Here is a 22,685-nt window from a genome sequence, read left to right as displayed (position 1 = left end):
GATTAGCCGATTGTCATCTGGTTAATAATGTTTACAATGTCGTTCCAAAACTCCAGAAAGCGATATAGAAGTTCCTCAAACGAAAAGAGCATTATGAATTAAAACTAGAGATTCTTTAAGATGGATTTCAGATATAAATCTCATGAAAAACACAAAACCTCCTACTCGTTTTACATGATGTCAATCACTGGATTGTCTGGTCCAGACTCGAAAATTTTACAGACCGCCGTCATATAGCTGGAATATTGCTGAGTGCGGTGTTAAACAAAAAACAAACAAAACATCCATGAGAAAGGGTGATGTTTACCGTCTGATAACTCACATTATTAGACGAAGCGACGGTAAAATCTCAAAAAGTCACAGCATTCCGTCTTGGTTGTAAGCAAATCAATATGTCTAACAGTGGGAGTGATTTTCACTTTGTCATGCACTTACATAAAGCGGTGTTAGTTCACTGATTGAGAAATCCATTTAACATGCTTTACTATTACGTATTCTAAACTTCTTCCTTTGATATCCGATTGTAATTAACTGCTTGTGTAGTATGAACAGTATTTTATTTCAGAGCTAATCGTTATATAGATGTGGATTAGAATACCGACGAGTATCTTCTATATCCTCCACTATCAAAAACATATGATTGAAGTGTATATCCACACACACACACACACACACATTAATAATGTATATATAATAACTCATTTCCTCTTACCATACATTGTGCATATTACATAATATATAGGCGATTAGTAATCAATCGTTCCTTTGTCTATCATACTCCCTTGGCATCAGCGACAGATAGATTTATATCAGGCCCATATCTGCCATTTACACCCAAACCACTCTTGTGGATGCACTTTCTTCCCACGAGGGTCTGCTTATGCATATTGCTAGATATTACTGTCTCATTTGCAACTGACAAGTAATGTACAACCCTGTGGGAGTTACGTCTGTCTTATGTTAGATGTATGGGATTAATTCCGGCGATCTGTTCGTCGTGTACATTTCCTTTCTCCGCAGTGTACTATTCCAATGCTATTGACAGACTCCAAGGCGGCGAATGTGCCTTGGGTGTTAGTTGACGCTGTTAATATTCCCATTATATATTGAGAATTATCAGTTTCTTTGTTGGCTTACGTATCTGTAAATACCGGATTCATTCCTAGTACATTAACACTTCCGGTACATAACAGGTGTTAGATGCGTGATTGACAGGGACGGAATGAAAGTAACATCACGTGATTCGTTATGGTGTTTAATTTGTATATGCGCGGCGGGGGCAAAGCTCCAGAAAGAGCATTTTATCACCATCGTGTGTACCCTGTGGATCAGGGCTAGAAGTAACGGAGACACTTTTAAATCATGCTCAGCACCTGAAACTCATCAACACCCGTTGGCCTGCATTGGGTATTGTGGTTTATTGATAACCATTTCTACATATGATCTGGGCATGTAGCTTGGTTACTGAATATTATTAAACAATTCGTTTGATATTTAGCAATTCTAATTATTGTCAAGTGTCACAAAAAAGACAAGTGTTTTCTTTGTCATTGCTGTGTGCTACGTTGCTCGTCTTTTCGAAGTAGCTGATGCCCTAGCCTGCTGTAAGTAGCTGATGCCCTATTATGCTCTAGCCTGCTGTAAGCATCTGATGCCCTATAATGCCCTAGCCTGGTGTAAGCATCTGATGCCCTATGATGCCCTAGCCTGATGTAAGCAGCTGATGCCCTATGATGCCCTAGCCTGATGTAAGCAGCTGATGCCCTATGATGCCCTAGCCTGCTGTAAGCAGCTGATGCCCTATGATGCCCTAGCCTGCTGTAAGCAGCTGATGCCCTATGATGCCCTAGCCTGATGTAAGCAGCTGATGCCCTATGATGCCCTAGCCTGATGTAAGCAGCTGATGCCCTATGATGCCCTAGCCTGCTGTAAGCATCTGATGCCCTATAATGCCCTAGCCTGCTGTAAGCAGCTGATGCCCTATGATGCCCTAGCCTGCTATAAGCAGCTGATGCCCTATGATGCCCTAGCCTGATGTAAGCAGCTGATGCCCTATGATGCCCTAGCCTGCTGTAAGTAGCTGATGCCCTTGTCTGCTCTGAGTAGCTGATGTCCTGTGAAAACCCTAGCCTGTTCCCGTGCAAGGTAGTTCTAAGTTGTTCCAGTGCAAGTTCTAAAATGCTGCAGTGCAAGGTTGTTCTAAATTGCTGCTGTGCAAGGTAGTTCTTTATTGCTGCAGTGCAAGGTTGTTCTAAATTGCTCCTGTGCAAGGAAGTTCTAAATTGCTGCTGTGCAAGGTTGTTCTAAATTGCTTCTGTGAAAGGTAGTTCTAAATTGCTGCTATGCAAGGTTGTTCTAAATTGCTGCTGTGCAAGGTAGTTCTAAATTGCTGTAGTGCAAGGTAGATCTATATTGATGCAGTGCAAGATAGTTCTAAATTGCTGCTGTGCAAGGTATTTCTAAATTGCTGCTGTGCAAGGTAGTTCTAAATTGATGAACTGCAAGGTAGTTCTAAATTGCTGCTGTGAAAGGGAGTTCTAAATTGCTGATGTGCAGGGTAATTCTAAATTGTTGCTGTGCAGGTAGTTCTAAATTGCTGTTGTGCAAGGTATTTCTAAATTGCTGCTGTGCAAGGTAGTTCTAAAATGTTGACGTGCAAGGTAATTCTAAATTGCTGATGTGCAGGTAGTTCTAAACTGCTGTTGTGCAAGGTATTTCTCAATTGCTGTTGTGCAAGGTAGTTCTAAATTACTGCTGTGCAAGGCTTCCTTTGTGTTCATCTGCTCTTAATTGCTGTCAACCATACACACGTTTTTAACTTCTAAAATGGAACTCTAAAGCGATTAACAATAACTGCCCATAAATAACATCTTCGAAATACTGTCGGAACCGTGTCAGAGTATTAAGAAAAATGGACTTATTGACCCCAATCAATCCTGTACAATTACATTCAGTCACCTGACTCATGTTTTGATAGATTGATATGACAATCAATGGTTACACACGGGTTCTTAGCCAATAGGGAGTGATCCGACATTCAGCCCATCCCAACTTCACTCCCATGGGTCCTGTCATTTCTTCACTGACTCACCAAACGCTCCCACTCATCTTTACGTTTTGCTTATTACAAACAAAGCATAGGACAATGTATAGCCTTTAAGTGATTTAACCAGGAGACTTGCATCCCCTAGTTACATCATCCGCTGGTCGTAGGTTCGGATCCAAAATTCGCCACGCTTTTGATACCTTGTTCGGCAGCAGGTTTCACCAAACTGGAAAACGTCTTTTCATTCGCATCACGTTGTGATACCAAGGCTTGAACAAAATATCGCTTCACAGGGTCTGATTATTCATTTATCCAATCCGGTTTGTTTTTTTAAATATATTGACATACTATCATCAGTTATTGGTTTCTTTGGGTTAACGATTACTTTTGTGTTCTAACCATATTATATACATTATATAGGAAAATACACTGTTGTATATTTTCAAGTTTTTTCAACAAACGGATGGTCGAGAAATGTAATAAATGTATTACTGAATGTTCCCAAATGGTTGCGGACAAAGGTTATTGTGCTGTCGAAAATTAAGGTAAATATTGTCTACAATGTTGATTAACATTAAGCGTCTTCACTGTGCAGTATGATAAAATATATTATCCTTCGGTTTCATATCAAATACTATTTATTTCCTAATTTCACTAGTTATATATCAAGCACCGTCTCTGACAAGCTTCAAATATTATCTTATCATCAACTGTTCCTTTAAATCATTCCAGAACGACTCATTTAGCTTCAGAACGTCGCCCCGGTCATTGTAAACTGAATGCGTATTGTCAATACTGGGAGATTAATTGCCAAAACACTGGTACTTATAACTAGGGATTCGTCACGTCCCAGCGTAGTTACTCAAAGATTAGAGTTTTCATGTATTGATTTCAATAAAACAGTGTACACAGCTTCTCCAGAGACGCTAATGTAATGTTTATTGGGGCGTATCGATAAATGATAAGTACCAGGAGAGACAATTGGAAAAAGAAAGATGTATTGATTGATATGAAAACTCAGCTCTGTGTTTTCTGCCAATACAGAGCATTAAGAAGATGGATTTTCTGCATTAATAGGAATTAATGAATACATTCGAAAACATTTCCATGCTGGAAACAACCATTAGACAAAACGTAAAAACATAACTAATACGACATTTGATGTGTATATATATTCTACACATTGTTATCAAAGACATGTATGTATGTTGATCACTCTGATTATACTGTTAGCGTTAGAAAAGATGTCTGCCGTCCGTTTCTAATTCAAGTTAGGCGCCATCTGTTGAGTAATATCAGTTATCACGCTAAATAATATTTGTCAATAATAACGGCATGGTTCGAAAGACCTTTACGCGACGATGACATCTATAAACCACTATGATCACTCAGAAATCAAACAAATGATAATAAGTTGTCAGTAATCAGCCTCGATAAACCTAGCGGCAAGCAGGAGAACTAGGCATGTAAATACAAGTTTGATAAATTATACCCACAGTTCAATCAACAGTCTCCAATCCCGTGGGACGTATACCATCACTGGGACCGACTACTCCAACCGTCAAATCGATCTAATTATCTGTTTGTTAAGAACGCTATAACGAATGCTGTTTGATTGAGTCCATCTCTCGCAAGACCCATATTGCTGTTATTACAACCCCCCCCCCCCCCCCCCCCCCCCCCCCCACCTTCTGGCGAATGTTCCTCGGTACCGTTGTAGTCACACCTTCCGAGTGCCTTGCAGTGGACTACCACGATTCGATCATTCACATGCGCCAGTGTTTGGCCTTCGCTACCACAATTCCTCTACCAGCCGGCGGAACTGGAACTCTTGGTAGGAAGACATAGCGAGGCTTGTTATGGAGGTTTGTGCGGTCATAATGGACGCTGAGCCGGATTCCTAACGATGTATATGTAGGTATTAGTGTATTGTATGTGTCTGTTGTTTTAGTGTGGCTACCGAATTTCTGAAAACGCGAACAGTGTGCCGTGTTCGTAGCAAAATCAGTATGACTGTTGGTATTGATCGAACGAATGGACTGTTAGACTCAGCGAGTGATGATTCGACTGAGACCGACTGATCCACTTGGGCTCATTTGCTAAAGATTTCCATACGCCCTAAGCCATGTATACAAGATGGTTGTGTCATCGGAGAATCGTGAAGGTCTCATAGGAAGGAAGTTGTGATATCTTGTTTTCTTGTACTTGAACTTTTCACTTTACGACGTGTGTGTGTGCAGATACTGCCATCTAGTTTGAGTCATCTATTTTTTATTAAGCTTAACCTACCCCCTGCCTAACATTTGACTCCTTGACTGGGAAATAATCGAAAATTGGCAAGTAGTCCAGTAATTTGGAGCTATTGATCTCTGCTGCCATACTACACACCTGTCAGAGAACAGCCTAGACTGCTTGTCTTGTAGGGACCAATGCGTCAGGTTGTAGTCCCTCGCCGTGGATATATATTTCGATAATGCGTATATAATATGTATCGAAGAATTACACTTTCAATGGACCAGGAAATTTGTAGGGGCCCATCTCCAAACGATCAGAGCCCCGGGCCATGAATTCTTGGAAGATATTCAACCAGCGCTTGTGTCTCGAAGCCATGGAGTTATTGACTGATGTGGTGTTCTGACAGTTTGTGATGCTGTGGACATTTGGAAGTGTAAAGTGTTGTGTTGTGAGGGTTTACTGTTCAGTAGGTGATTTTCTACTTTTCAAAATCCCGTAGCATGAATCAGTTCTCATCAGGTTTTGCTTGAGATATTTTGCTGTCAAGTTTGGGAAACCGATAACGCTGATGATTGCCTCCAAACTCTCTAGCAGAGCTACATTTCATCGTTCCTCGTTCATCTCACGCCAGACCCAGACGCTAAGCGTAAAGGTTCTTATCTTAGGCCTGAATTAAACTACGAGAGGGATTGAGAAGTGGTGCGTTTCCAATTGTCAGCGTCGTTTCTTCAACATTTGTTCTTGTAGTGTTTGAAGTAAGGCTTTGAAGGACGAACGTCTCCAAGCTTGTTCACATCAGCTAGAATGATTCGCTGGTATCCGGGCCCAGTCATTGCCATGGACACAAAACCCTTCGCTGTTTTTTTTAGGATCAAAGTGTGATGGCGGAGATCTATAAACTCGACATTAAGGTGTGACAAACACCAGGCTCTCCCCGATATGTGAAGCAAAATGGTGGCTTTCACGGATGTGGCATGGATTGCTTTGTTTAAAGGAAGTGTGGAGGCTAGAATTATCCTGGACCAACTGGGGTTCCTATTGTCCTCTCATTGACTATTTTGAAGGTTTGGCTGAAACACTCATTCATATCCAAATGATGTAAGCTGTGCTTGGTGTTTTTTTCACAGTGTTTAGATTTAACATATTTTTCACATTGGTATTGGTGTCCTGCAAATTAAGCCAAAGTGGAGGCAATAATTAACGGCGGCATAGTCCTGCAGGAGCTCAACTCTAATTCGGAACTCTCCTTGTATAAAGACGGAAAAATAGCTGTCCCGGAGATGAATCACAGCCGCCATTCTCATCATGCTCGAAAAGCAAATCACACGAGATCTCACGCAAACAGCAAGCATGTGCATGCGAACCGCCGTCACTTCCATCATAACCACGTGCACAGTGGTGAATCCCACCACGTTGTGGAGTTGGAACTTACTGACTCGGCGCTGACAGGAAAAGGGTAGGAAGCACGGGAGATTTTCTACGAACCAAATTAAGGTTTCGTTCATATGTTGCGTGACATTATCAAAATGTCTGATTTCGAAAAAAAACTTCATTTGTTGTTCAGTATTGATGCATGTGGCTTTTTCATGTCCCTGGTTTATTTTTTGTTGAGATGCATTCCTTAAGTCTATGTTTGAATTAAGCGTGTTGTGTGCAGTTAATTTTATCATGATTCTTCCTGACCAGATTTACACTTTTCACGAACAACCTGGTGTCATCGGGGATTTTTGGTGATCCAATCCGTAATATTGTTTTGCCTCTTACGCCCAATGGCATAAGTTTCGGCGGATGATCAGGACTTATTATTCTCTGTCGTTGACGTTTTATCTTTAAAAAACTCAAGTTTCTCTGTATACCAAACACTCAAAGTTTGCAAGACACCAAAGAGTATGAACATATACTTATTCTAATATAATTGTGAATAGCTACCAGTTACTGTAGCGTGGCAGATGTCGTTATGTGTGGTGTGTTCAGCAATAATACATTTGCAGTATTACAGTTGCCTCAAACATGACAAAGGGGCGATAACTCACACAATACAAATTCTTGTCCTTATTTAATGACATTTGAATAATGTATGCAAGTACAATGTCCACTATGCCATAGACACTTGTTGAAAAAGTGTGTCTTGTAAAGAAGGTTCAGCTGAAACAGTACGTCTTCGTGTTAAAGTCTCGTATGTTTCCGAGCGACATACCGAATGCATTCTTACGTCGTCTTGCAGATTCTGATATCAATACTGTAATTTGCTTTCTAGATCAATACTTTTATCTATCATTTTTGATTACTTGTTATTTTAACGAAAGGCAACACCCACAACTCACAATGCCCATGACTTGTAGTAGAAAGTCAATGCACAACGCTTTTTTATATTTTCTTCTTGCATAAGCATACTTTTCAATTGTTGTTTTTATGGATCTAGGTGGTGGTTAAAACATGGGAGCATCACACTGAAGATCCGGGTTCTATTCCCAATGAAATGAGCGCTTTTGGTCTTTCGGGATTTGGTTATAGTTTGGTATGTTGAGTGTATGAGTAATGAGCATACAATATATACACACTAAAGGCTTCGTAAATAGATCTAATAAAAGTTCAGTAATAATTAATATATCTTTATCTCGATAACCCTAAATAAGAGTAATATGAGAATAATAATGTTTCAGCATTAAGTCAATACTTAAGCCAATCTCAGCATTTCATGTTTGTTGGCTAACGTTGGAAGTTTTTCACAAGCAATGGTTTAATCATATCACAAACAAGTATACGCTTTTCCCTGCACGTTAAATATTGTTGCGATACGTTGAAGTTGAATGATGAAAAAGTCATAATTAATTATATGGTAATTTCATTACTTTTAACGCGTTAGTAATAGAACTGACTGTGATTACAGCGTTCAACAAAGAGCGCATTAGATTTTAGAAATACGATTTCCTCTTGATTCATATCAATCAGAGAATCTTGTGTCGATCCTGGTGTCTTTACTTTGGAACATCCAATATGTCGGAACCAAGGTAATATTTTGACCATGCTCTCGTATATGGAATGGAACATTAATTGCGAAGTTGCAACACCATCGATGTTTGATATCCCATTGTCTGTGATATCTGGTATCAGAAGGATATCTGCCTACGTATAAATGGTTAACTAAAAGCTTCTGTGTGACCTTATGTGGGTTGGTATTTATCGGGCATACATGTAAATTGTGTTGACTTTCCCAACATATTCGATTAAGTCCCATCTGATATTTACTCAAACTAACCAGTGTGGCGTTAGTCTATTGTACGGGCACGATTTGACAAAACTGCATTTATATCATAGGTAGTGTAGCATCAACAGATGACACAGGACAAAGGCAAACCACTGGGCAGTTAATATGAAATAGGTTGTAGTGAATAGCATGTTCAGAAATGTATATGCTATATATGATGAGAATTTAGATATTGCTTGATACAAAGGAGAGTTGTTGCAACAAATGTATGGGTTTCTTCTTGCTGGAAAGTTCTGCTGGTGGTGTCCACATTGCCATTGTTTTAATCAAACTCCCCCACACGATATGTTAGTACTGAATGGGTGAAATGCGACTCTGTTGGTGAAATAACTAACTTATGATCTTTGATGCTACTATTGACGTAAAATAGCACAAGTGCACAGAACAGTTGGAGCGACATAAAAGTTTCTTAAGTGTGCTTTATACAGGATGGGATAGTGTTATATGTGAAAGGTTGACTTTGTTCTCTGAATGGTAATGGAATGAACAGTTCTATGTATAAATACTCAGGGAGTGTCATTTAGTCTTAAATATTCTCAATGTCTATGTTACTTTTATCTTTGGTTGTAATGAAATATGTTGACCTTCAATCGACTTGTCTGGTTTAGGAAAGTTTCATCATTTGCATCTACTTGCATTCCAATTTAGGACGGCAAATCATTCTCACGTTTTCTTGCCAATTAATGCAACTTCAGATTTCTGCTGAATGTAAACTATGACATACGGCATCAGATGCAAGGACAGAAATAAAGTATTCCAAAGTCATCAATAAGTTTGCTTCAAATCGCCTAATCTAACATTTTAATGCAAATTCTCTTTACTATTTACCTTTTCTTCAAAATCTGTCTGTGAATACAAATACTGAATCAAGAGAATAAATTACCAGATCCTCGCCATGGGCGTGTAATACAAAGTGCACGGCCCTTATAGAAAAAACGAGTCATCACATTTGCACCCTGCTGTTCAGTTGCGTAACGGTTGGTATGCCCACCATTGGTTTTCGTGTCATGGCATGCCAAAAACTAATGAAGGCTCGGACTATACTAAGGAAATCAGAGTCACTTCATGCAAGCCATCGATTTCTCCTGTCTCTTCAACAAATGCCAAATCAGGCTGTAGTTGCAACGCTAATTACTGACAGTGGTTACATCACTAAGGCCCAACGCACTGCAGCACGTATGGCAAGGGTCATTATTTAAATTCCAGCTACGGCTTAGGTCTTATTCGGTTGAATAATCATGTCCAAAAATTAAACCTCTTCATCAATGTAGCTGTAAATGAGAGTTGCTATTTCTCATCATACTACAGCATTCTATGACATTTGCAGTCGTTCGACTTTGCTTCGTGAGTTTTCCGGCAGCGCAAAACATCTCTTTTAAATTCTACTTGATCTAATTGAAGCATTAATTCCATTTGAAGAAGATGATGAGATTTTGAAGATGTAGATGATCTGTATTGATATTCCTCTTTTCTAGTTGGTTTAAAGTTTGCTGAAATTAAATGAAAATATGTAGGTCATAGGCTTTAATTAAAATGTCATATTTGTCGAGATGGCGTTGACATTGGGTCCATGAAAAGCACACAGAAGCCTGCTTTTATCGGTTATGGCTCTTACTATGTTATTGTTATGCTCAATTATCAAAGCATTTGGAAAAATACTATGTTTGAAACGTGCGCATATTCATCTTAAACCCATTCTGAAATACATCCGATTGTCTACAAGACCAACATGTGCAAGGTTATATCCTGAGAGGTTATCTTTCCTCGAGTTTAGATGAAATACTTGAAGCTATTCTTGAAATACGAAAGTTCGTACTTTGTGGTTGTATTCGACGCAACTATGGGATGTTGAAGGTCACTTTGCAACTTTATGACGTAAATGGAAACCTTTCAAAAGTTGAAATCATCATTAATGAAAAATAATAGTAATATTAATTCGTCCATTCTACTAATACAGTACAAACGCCCGATAAGAAAATTGAGAGATAAAAATAATTTCCATTGCATCTGAAACTGAGTCAACCAACCAGCGAGCACACTCACAAAGACAGGTCAAATGTGTTCGCTTCTTTATGTTTGTCTGGTGCATGATTAGTTTTACAGAGACTGAACCAAATGTCCTGTTTGAAATGTCAATGATTAGGCATATAAGGGCTACTTGTGACTGCTGTTGCTTCGCCCGTGTACATGTCTAATGATTGATGTACATTGCGCTATGCACAACGTGATGACACGATCTTCAGTACGGGTAGTATAGATTATTGAGAGCAGTGGATTTCACATGTCCTTCGTAAATGTCACATGTTCCCGTGTCCGAGACGAATAAATCATTGTCTTTGCTTCACCGCAAAGTAAGAAACCGTATTGTGCTTCCACAATTTGCTTTTGTTTCTGGTGAACTACATATCGACTCGCAGTAAATTGTTTCTATGCTTTACATATCTGTTTTGATGTCATAATAGCAAGTTCCTTTCATCATTGCTCTTTTTGTTTTTATCATTTAGAAGTTGTTTTTGTCAGCCACCTCGTCGCTTCTTTGTTCATTTACTAACGGAAACAACTGCAAATACTCTCCACTGTTGATTCTTTCCTGTAGAATATTTCATCATAACAAATCAGTACTCTTTTTCGCAAACTTTCTTCATCAGGAGGCAGAAGGTTGAATTTCTTATTATTACAGATCAATACCTGCTTTGAATTACTTACGAGTATTTCAGATCTTTTTCTTTGTCCCCTTATTTTAGTAGATATTTCCCAAGGTTGTGCGATTGGTTAGAACAGTAATCGTTAAAGTTTGATCGACCTCACCAGAGCCGATCGATGCAAACGTGTATGCCAAATGAGATCTGTTTATAATTTGAACGCAGTTGTTACGAAAACACTTTTTGAAATTTCGCGTTAGGTCGGTCAGTTCCTAAACACAGTATCACGGTCAACCTTAAAGAATAAGGAAAGGTTTTTGATTTATGATTCGATTAATTATTGCTGTACTATCAAAGGAAAATGCCTATGTCAAAATTAACAGTGGAAATCGATTAATATTTTCATTTCACTGAAAGGAAGCAATAATGTTTGTGATATTTACAAACCAAAATCTTATTCGAAAACCAGAAGCGCAAATCCGGTCTTATTTTCATAGTACTGTAAAGACAAACACTGTAATAGTTTAGTGGTGGATTTAGTTCATATGTATGGCGTCTCAAATCATATTCAGTTATAACAAGTCATTGTAAAACATTGTCTTTGTTTCTTTCCTATAAAGTGCTATTTGTTTAGCAAAGTGTGTTTACATGAGAGAATATATTACATTTCTGCAATGTAGGGCGCTCATAAAAACTTCCACCACCTTGAACATGTTTGGATACAAGTAAATATATATGTTCCTTTGAATAGCTCGACTGAATATTTGATATGTGCTCTACAGCAGATTGCGTCTTGAATTTGGTATGTTGTGTGTATTTCAATTCATTTCAAATTTGTCTATCAAGCAGCTTTACTTCAATAATACCTGTTTCAGCAAAATTGCTTTTTGGTGAGGTTTGCTTTTTACTAAGGACAATCGGTATAATTTTATAATACAAGTCTGGCTCTTTAAACGTTTGATACGCGAAACATGGACAAATCTACTTCTTTTATTAGTGTCGTTTCCTCATAGTATATTATCTACATTTGAGTTATAAAAACACACAGTCATTAAGAACCTACGCCCCCAATCACCGACATCCCCGTCTCGACCCCTCGAAAGATGGACACTTAAAAAAGAGGAACCCTGGCCCATCCCTTTAAAATCGTTGACCCTCCCCTGTGGAACACCCGAAGCGCTAGTTAATGTTCAGTAGTACTGTGTAAGAGGATCATGCTGTAAAGCAATTGCATATGACAAAATCAACGTAAAAAGACGATATTTTGTATATTATGGGCAGATGTATGTAATTTGTCATCTTCAGAAGTAAGAAAAAAACATGGAAATATACATTTCTCATTTGGATTACGTGCCAACTTTTATGGGTCAATTTTTGGCTTTCCACTAAGGTGTTACCTTGGCAGAGGGTTCGGCACGCTGCCGATGTGCAGGGCTCGTGTTTGACAAAATCCAATAATTAAGTTCACACCTTAGTTTTAATGTGTGATAAAAGAGTAGGCATCGTTCATCCTCCAAATAGAATTTGACAAGTTGGATCGAAAACGAACACTTTGAAATCCAAGTTAATCAACTCTCCGGCTTTCGATCCTGAAGAGAAGAATAACAAAATATTGGCTGATACTACTTTCCTTCAACTTACGACCTCGCTTCTGAATTTATAATTCGAAACCAACTCTAGCAAGCAAATGCACAAAACTAAGTTACTTTCCGTAAGACGTATTCATTTGAATCATTTTCTCTCTCTCTCCTTCTTGCTTGGACATTTAGATTCTCTGATGATCATGAAATATCAGCCCTAGATTTGCCTGGGCATCAGGAGTAGTTGCAAGGAGAACATGTTCGGTTGGGGGTTCGTATTTTCATCCTCCCGCACGAGACTTACGATCACGTTCTCCGCCTTAATGCACATTTCCATCAATTTTACGCTTCGCCTCGTCACAATCACTTGCTCTTTAGCTCTTCTGCAAAGCATGTTTATGTTTCTTATAATATTCAAACGTATAATAATACCTGCTTGTAGCTTTTTTAACCTTCTAAATTCGGTGTGCATGTTGTTTCTTCTTTTCATATATATATATATATATATATATATATATATATATACGGACGTTGTTTTTGATACATATTAATATTATTACTTGTGCCCTGGTTTCTGTATTACCTCGTGCAGTGATATATAGCAGGATATGCCCGACTCAAAGTTGACACAAATGGCTCAGATGACAAGATCAGTATAGATAGATCAATGCTTACTTTGTCCTGTACTTGATAAGTGATAATTCATTGCAACACACAAACACACGTACACACACACACACACACACACACACACACACACACACACACACACACACACACACATATATATATATATATATTAGTATAGTCACACGTGAATGATTAGATGGATCTATTTATATTCTATACGTGTGAATGAGAAATTATTTCTAGCTATCTGTGACGTGTGTTTCTTCTAATTGTTGTAAGAATCATAGCTTTTTACTAACGTGTTGCTAGATCATGTGACCAGTCAAATGTTTGTAATGTGAATTTCTGTATCGTCTTTCTATTTCAGACCGAAGACCTGAGAACATATTATATATTCTCATATGAACATTTTAGCTTTAAGTAAAGCGTGTGTGACGAGAAACTACGTCCAATAATACCAAGCAAACTACGACCAATAAAACTCCGACAACATTTCCCGTTACATTAGGAGAACGTCTTTGTCAATGTCATCTTCTTGCCTATTTACGATGTATAAGCTAGTTTCTTTTTCCTGCCCACTTACCAACGCTGTGCCTTCCGTTTGTTCTATTCAAACAAGGGACGGGTTTTATCAAATGACTAGGTGACCTACATCTACATCCGATTTACAAACATGTACAAATGGTTACGTCTGGTAGATTCAAACTACTGATTAATAGATCTGAAAGGATATCGAGTTTGGCGGTTGCGAAATGTTTGTCCTTGGACGTCAGGGCAAATATTTACTTCAGAATTATTTTCTCATCTCCAGGCTTACAATTTGAAGTGTTTTCATCCTCAATAGCAAATTTTCGCTTCAAAACAATAGACAAATCTGTACAAGTGAAGAAAAGCGATATAGATTTATGGTATGCACGCCCACTTCTTGATGATGCAGTATGAAAGGGACGTGCCTTATTCAATGTGGATTTGGAAAACCAATGTATTTTTACAGCGTTTTAAATTTTATTTTTAAATCGTTTATTGTGTGTTTTATAAAGTTTGAATTTTCAACGTGATGGTGGTCACTTTCGGTACTAAGCCTCGTTTTTGATATCGTTTCAGGCTTGACAGCGTTCTGGGAAGCTTTGCGACCTATGCTCGTTTGAAGGGTAGGTACGATGACGATTGGATCGACCGCCTCAACCACCTGTACACGACCATCATACTCGTCATCTTCACCATTGTCGTCAGTACTAAACAATATGTGGGGGAACCTATACATTGTTGGTGTCCAGCCCAGTTTGAGGACAGCCAAGTCGAATACACCAACAACGTATGCTGGATCTCCAATACATACTACGTACCCTTCGAGCAATCGGTCCCCCGCCATGGTCAGATGAAGAAAGAGAAGGAAATAGGCTACTATCAGTGGGTTCCTATGATTCTTCTCTTTCAAGCCCTCCTTTTCAAAGTCCCTTGTATCTTATGGAGAATCCTAACTGCCTCTGCTGGTGTTAATCTTGACAAGATTGTCACTCTTGCGGCAGATACTGCTTATATATCACCCGACGACAGGGAAAGAACTATCAAACACATCGTCCGGTATATGGATCGATGGCTGGAAAATGCCAGGGAATACAGGTCTGGTTGCTTCATTCGGATTCGTCAACAAATCGCCAAGTACTGCTGTCTTGTTTGGGGCAAACGCTATGGTAACTACTTAGTGACCCTCTACATGTTCATCAAGCTGTTATACCTGGTAAATTCTGTCGGCCAGTTGTTTATACTTAATGAATTCCTGGGAACGAACTTTAATGTGTATGGTTTTGAAGTTATGGACCATTTGGCACGTGGCGAAGATTGGGGGGAATCCCCGCGATTTCCCAGAGTGACACACTGTGATTTTGACATTCGACAGATTCAGAATGTACACTCTTATACAGTGCAGTGTGTGCTGCCTATTAATTTATTTAATGAAAAGATTTTTATATTCGTTTGGTTCTGGTTAGTTTTTGTGTCCGCCCTAAGTGCCGGTAACTTCTTTATATGGGTTTACACTATGATTTTCCGCCAGCATCGTTTAAGGTATTTGAAAAAGTTTCTTCGCGTGAACGACTGCTACAAATCAGAGTTGGACAAAAAGATGGCGGTGAAATTCGGGGAGCAGTATTTGAGACAGGACGGGATATTTGTGTTGCGTCTGGTTGGCAAAAATGCGAATGACGTTCTTGTGTCAGAGCTGATCCTTCAGCTGTGGAACCATTACAGGAATAAACCTTTGTTTAGGCACGCCAACCAGATCAGTGATGATAATAGTAATGTTTGACTAGCCGTGCAGAAAATGCGGACAGTTCAAGTGGTACTTCGCATGTTGAAGATAAAGTACGGGTCACTGAGGGCCAACGAGGAGGAGACGGAGCCATGCACCCATGACAATATTGAGTTAGTTCAGCTCGAGCCCCTCCAGAGATCAAATGGTTTCAGTATCGAGGCTGGCGGGTCTGAATCGGAAACGGAAACAGAATCTGAGAGTGATCAGGATATGGAAGAGGCTCTCAAGGTTACAAAGGTATAGCCCAAATCCAAATTTGGGACCGTTTTATTAGACGTGAATGATCCTTCGAGGACCCGATTGTATAGGTCTTAATCTAAGCCAAAATTTACTCATTATTCACCGTTTGAATTAACAAGTGGCACCGTCCAAATTACTGAACACATCCAACGGCGAGGCTAGGTTCGTGTGCCAGCTGACTGACAGAGCTTCCTGATTTTGGTGCTCGTGGAAAGTGATCACGTGACGGAGAAACTGTCATAACTGATGACGAATTATGAAATATCAGACCAAATATGAGCACATAACCACGTGACTAGAAACATTAAATCACCGAAGCCTCTTTTTTCAAAATTCGAATTTTGCCAAATATTGCCTCATGCGCTCTTATCACTTATATATTTGCCAGTCCTCATTGGATTTCACGATCAAAGGATACATCATTCATGCACTTGTGTCATTCCAAGCAAAAACAGAATAAAAAAATATTTCTTTTTTTTAGTAAAATTTCACCAATGGGTGTAAATAAGGAATATACTATTCTTAGCTTAGAGTAGGGGAAGATAGAATATGACGTCAGTGATACAAGTATGGCGTTAAACCGGATGCGACGTCATTGGCATCAGACATGCATGCGTTCTACAGACCCTCCTAGCAATAAGGAAGATGCAAATGGGGGTCCTAGACCCGTCGTATTCCATTACGTTATGACACCAATATTGTGATCATCCTAAAGATAGCCAGGTCACATCCTAGTGATTTTTTTTTCACGTATGGAGGTAATCATACAAACATTACATTTATCACCATCTATGGTTACCTCATTTTCATTGTCACAGGAAGACCAAGTTTGGATTTCTATTGGAACTATATGTATTGTATTAAGTACAGTTTCCGATTGTAGTGTATAACATATATGGTTTTTTGCAAGTCATTAACGACAGTGTAAATCATTTTGCTTAAATGGTAGTACGCTTCAGTTTGCCTTAAAAAATAGACAATAATGCTTAAGTTGGGGAATTTGATTTATCTGTAAAACTATCCATATTATTTCATCGTTATATCACCTTAGGTAACTAGAATCTAGCATGTGTAGATCTGAGTAAGACTTTTGTTTTATAATTCAAGGTATTACCATGTTAACCTTGGCCAGTGAGATTCCTTTAGATACTTAGATGTCATGGAAACCACGGGTGCTCAACTAACTATTTATTGTTATATTTTGTAACCCTTTCATTGAAGTCGACGGCTTTCGAAAGGTTCGGCTGTTTCCGTTTCACGACGCGTAACATACCGGAAAAAGACGAACTATTTTGAATGCTAGTTGGCTGATAGGGACTTCCACAAGCACCAATGTCTGTCATGGACGTTTAGAAGTTTATAGTCATCCAAACTCGGTCCTTTCTATGCATTAACTTATGTAAACTAATGAAGTTATATTTATTGTTTAATGCAAATGTAAAATATCTGAAGCCAAAATTGTATTACTGTACAAAGAAAGGGAAACTCCCGAACCTGAATGTGTGTTAGCGAGTGTGATATTTATGTGAGACTGTAACCACGTTCTTGTTTTTTCACATTTTTATGTGTACAAAGTTTTGAATATCATTACTGCCCTTACGAACTCATGCAATGGTATTTGTCTGTGATTCGAGACAATTGTTGTTTATTTTGCTTTCATTTGTTACGAGCTTCTAGTCACATAATCACAAGTCTGTCCTTTGATCTGTAGTGAATTCAAACAAAAATCTCCAATGGTAAACTTTATCATCGTTCGCAAAGGTATTACTGTTTTTTGGCGTTGTGAAGTATATTAGTGATGATAATTCAATAAAAAAACGTACAAATTATGAATTAGTCCCGGGCATAAAATCAGGTATTATGTTGAAAATCATTTTGGAAATTGGCTCATGTGTTTGTTTATATATTTATGTCAATAAAGTTAACCAGTGGAGAATATTTTATGTCCTTCCTAGTGTAGTTTTCTCAATAAGGCCGATCTCATGTTACTTTTTGTCGGTAAACTCCGGTATTTTCCGTAAACCTGAAATTCGAGAAATATTCATGGAACAACGTATCTAAAATATTGTAAACTACAAAAAAAATCATCAATCCTGAGAAATACCGGAGCTTACTGAATGCATTCATTTATAATGCATCATAAGTAAGAAGAAAGGGGCGAAGTCTGATTTTCTTGCATCTTTTTCCATCTTTGAAAAGTTGTCTTTTAAAATATGTTTTTCCGTTATTGAAACTTTATTGGTGTAGCACAGTCAGACTTTTTCATAAAATCATAATAATAATTCCGGTAATTAAACATGTATGTTTCATTTATAAATACAATATGATAATGGACATGACTATACGTATAATCCCATGATACAACAATCAAAATGTCAGACTGCTTTTTCTAGACTTTATCGGTCACAATTTATTATTCATCATCACCTACTTAAATGACTTATAATCTGATTAAAAAACATTTAACCATATGAAACAATCAGTGAAATGAAACCCATGTTGTATACTTAAGATTATTCTTACTACTTATACTTAATACATTATATTTACATTGAAAAAGACATATCCATATAGGAAATCATTAAATTGTACGAGCATTTTGGATTTTGTCTCATTTTTAACTTTTACGTGAAAGAGTTATTACATTCATATAAATAGATGTTTATGGAATAGGAATCAAGACTATTTATAGACAAAATAAGATGCAAAGTGAATGGGGTGGCTGGAGAAACTACGTTTGCATATCTTCTAGTGTTTTCAGCTTCTCTTCGCTGTACCCATCTTATTCTATTGTTTCTTGTTGACGTCTTCATTAAGATTTTGGCCAAGAATGGTGGATTTCCATTCACCTCCCTCAAATAGTTTCTGTCAGATGGCAATAAATATTTTTACATAGTACGTTTTTTCAAAACCTAGCAAAATATTGGTAGATATTGTATATGTGATAAAACTTATCAATATAATATTTCGATACCAAAGAAAAGTTACACCTGAGCATTTTTACGCCTATTTGAGATATGGAAAATGAGTTTAACAGCTCAGATAGTTGATAAAAAGGAAACAAAGGTTAGTAAAGGTTAGCAATATTCTGTTTCTGCTTAGTATTTAGAAGGTTTTAAACTTTGATCTCTTTCATGTTCTGTTGACCCAAACTGTGAAATAAATTGAAATGGAACAGTTAGATTGTACCCGTGTCCATCCGTCATATAGAATCCTATAAAAATGTTATGTCGTTTAAATGGAAATATTTAGAAGGTAGTTGAACTATTACTGAAGACAGTCGTTGATTTTTAATTTGTTAGAAAAACTGTAAAAATTGCCAAATGTGATATATAGACTGTGTTGGTATTGAGAGAGTGTTGTAGTTATGAAAGTGGAACCGGTTTCCAAAACTGGAATTTATTTCTAAGCACTTTTGAAACCTTGCTGCACAAATCAAAGAATCGATGGTTCTACATTGTACATAAACGCAAGACGTAATAAAGCACCTGGTTCTGTTTTCGTTTTTATATGTATAGATATTTTGTCACGAGAACTATTTTCTGAGGATATATATATATTTGCTTTTTATCTATTTTCAAACCGGTTCCAGTTTCAAATAACAGTTGACTCACGGCTGCAGCACATTGGGTTGCATGCATATCGATTATCCAATGAAACCTCAGAAAGTTGTGAATTAACCATCATGCATCAATATTAGAACGCAGTTCATGCAAGAAAATGGGTCCAGTATGAAATAATTTAGTGTTATTTTTACACACTAGTCTATAACCTCTGTATTACAATCTTACTGATTATCATTCATATTTGAATATATCTTAAATAAATTTTTCAGTAGTAATTAAGTAGATTTGGGTGAAACTTTACCACTGATATATCTGTTCATTGTGAAATAACATTCCTTCATTCGCAAATCACCATTGTGGTTTGCAGGTAAAAGTATTGTACATGCAAAATATAGTGTTCACTCAAGCAAATTTTAGAGTTTATTTGATTTAGATAAAACTGTATCATTATTTCCATTACGAATAAACTATGCACCGGGATTTATGAATTATTTCTTTTTATATCTCAAAACTTCACGTTCGCCTACACGGCACGATCCTTGAAGGCTCGTATAATACAACAGTTACCTCAAAAAGGACAACGAAACAGGTTTGGTTAATTGTCTAATGCTTGTTCATGTGTGTCTTACGTTTTGCATTTTAGAGGCATTATACCTTTCCGGATGTGGTGATGTTACCATTCTGATTGCCTAACGGCCTCCAAATGTACGTGCAGTGTATCTGTAAGTTTCAAAACACAGAGGTAATGATGTCTGATGGTATGATGTAATCACTGCGCAACTCGAACTATTGTGTTTGGAAATGGTCTTACGACATGAGGTAAAGATGAAACTTCAACGTCAGTGTTGGCGAAAAATAGCGTTGAAATTTTGTGAATGGATCACAGAAAATCAGTCTAGCCCTACAGGTAACGCCCTCTCACAATTTGCTTAAAAATAGTAAGGGTCTGTTGCCAGACTCGCTCAGCAGTACTCCTGCCGTGCGACGGCGGCCTGTAAACAAACCAGACAATCAAGTGATGGACCAGGCCAAACCCAGTGACACGATGGCGCATTTACTGCTTTGCTGAATCTAAAACGAGGGCGGTCGGGTAGCCTAGAGGTTTAAGCGTTCGCTCATCACGCCGAAGATTCCCGACATGGGTACAATGTGTGAAGCTCATTTCTGGTGTCCTCCGCCGTAATATTGCTGGAATATTGCTCAAAGCGGCGTAAAACCATACTCACTCACTGAAACTAAAACGATATGTAAACTTTAAATTACGCCTGTTGAGTACAAGTGCAGAGATTCCGCTGCTTATAAGTAAAGTAAAACGTTTACGAAATATGTTAAACCAACCTATAGTCGACCAAGAATTATAGACTTGTCACAGATTTTACGATGTGCTGCATATCGCTTATGTCAAACCGTTATGGAATAGTTCAGGAACGTTTTCTGAAAATGACGTCTCTGCGTTGAAAGCTCTATGCCTGACGTCATAGGACTGTATATCGTCATCAATGTAATATCGCTGCACATTACAAATTCAGGGGCATGCGTATATGCGTTCACATTCCTGTCTTAGAACAAAGTCTCTAAATACAGAATGTGGTCATCCTTAAAGTGAGACTAAGCTCAAGTCATTTTGCAGTCCCAGAAGATTTGACTCAAGTGTTTCAAAAGCCGGTATCCAATCTGGCAGTTGACGAATGCCCACACTGAACAGTTGGACACGAGTCACTGATTGCAATGTCTGGATCTACATGGGTAACTGGTAGTGGAACATAGCCCCCCCTTTAAAATGTTAGTTGATCATTCCAAATAGAACAAGACTAAACTCATTTATTCGAATTAGACATTACCCTCAACAAATTTATTCGTTCAATGTAGGAATACCTTTTCTTTTATTAATGCTCTAAATTAGTTGCTGTAATGTTCAACAAATACGATCTATCAACCTTATATTGAGGTGTCATCGCTATTTGGAATTCTATTTGAACAAGAGAGTGAATACTGATCTCTAGGAACGCCCGATCTTAGTCGCGGTCAATAGATAGTTTGCGGTTATGTTAAGTCATGGTGTTATACATAAAGAAAGTTCCAAATTTACCAAATATGATTAAACAGAAACATACTTGAGAGAGTTATACGTTTCAACAACCTGTTACATCTAAGTAATGCTTCTAGTAAGTTATCCTTGAGTTTTTCCACTGTCGTTTTATCGAGGAAAATGAAGCAACACGTTCCACCAGTCAAACGTACATACAAACAAATTTTACTGAAATCCACCGACTGTTCTGATGACGTCATCTATTTATGACGTCATGAATGAGTATTGCCGTACTGTTCTTAGAGGTGTAGTAGTATATGACATCAGTCGTTCGATGACATTCGATCGTTCATCATCTAAATAATATCTAAAACCAAGAAACTGTGCTAGACATAAATCTAAATGATGCATGGTATGATTAGCACTAGGTCACAAATAGAAGATGATGATATATAAGACCATTAACCATTAAGGATGATTGAAGGCCTGTAGGGAAACGCGATCACTCACGTCTATATTTACAGTATATATATATACAAACGTACATGTACTTCATATCGAATTTACTCTGGCTCCATTCAGGAATGGATCAAGAAAGTTAGTAACCCAGAAGAAAGCTTCGCCATCCGTTGCACAGAGTTGCGTCCTTTGAGCGCATCCGAAGCATATGATCGTAATTCCACGTTCCATATTCTCCTTGATTATGTTTCTAAGTTTTGTAGCGGCTGACACGTGCTCATGAGTTCCACTAAAGTGGTAAACGCCCAAGGCCTTGTTTACCTCGGCCGTTACTCCCACATATAGTTGCCAGGTAACAACGAGCGTTCTGAAAACAATGTCACCCTCCAAATGTCTAAGTATGCCCATTTACCATAGATTTAATTGTATGTTCATTAATATCAACCACACGCATCTAGCCGCTTTTTGAGGAAACAAACATAACCCTGATACATTAGATTACCACCCATCAAGAAGAGCACACACACACACATGTACATCCCTGAGAAATAAACAGACTAAGTGTATGTTCTTATGTCCTTCACTTGCGACTGTTCATCTCCAGAAGACTTGTAGATCTTAAGAGTCGTGCTTGTATTCATTAGTGGGTCGAACATAAACTTCCAGGATACGCGAA

At 38.1% G+C, this 22,685-nt stretch overlaps 1 protein-coding gene across 10 annotated transcripts in view; it reads left to right on the top strand.

Moving 5' to 3' along the window:
• The window catches only part of LOC139473446 (innexin unc-9-like), a 113,372-nt gene extending 93,377 nt beyond the window's left edge, over positions 1 to 19,995 (top strand). For 5 of the 10 annotated variants that reach the window (XM_071256017.1, XM_071256020.1, XM_071256019.1 and 2 more), the window contains one exon: positions 14,506 to 19,995. In XM_071256017.1, coding sequence (XP_071112118.1) covers positions 14,506 to 15,709 — 1,204 coding nt within the window. In that variant the 3' untranslated portion in view covers positions 15,710 to 19,995. Of the gene's footprint in view, positions 1 to 4,759; positions 4,961 to 4,986; positions 6,738 to 12,960; positions 13,043 to 14,505 lie in introns of those variants that run through there. The other 5 variants (XM_071256024.1, XM_071256022.1, XM_071256023.1 and 2 more) reach the window with 4 other exon arrangements.
• The last annotated feature ends 2,690 nt before the right edge of the window (positions 19,996 to 22,685 follow it).

This window comes from Haliotis cracherodii, unplaced genomic scaffold (assembly GCF_022045235.1).
Source record: "Haliotis cracherodii isolate W230 unplaced genomic scaffold, xgHalCrac1.p SCAF_29, whole genome shotgun sequence".
Lineage (NCBI taxonomy): Eukaryota > Metazoa > Mollusca > Gastropoda > Lepetellida > Haliotidae > Haliotis > Haliotis cracherodii.
Note: the sequence above shows the minus strand (reverse complement) of the source record. Positions and strands in the feature narration are given on the sequence as shown.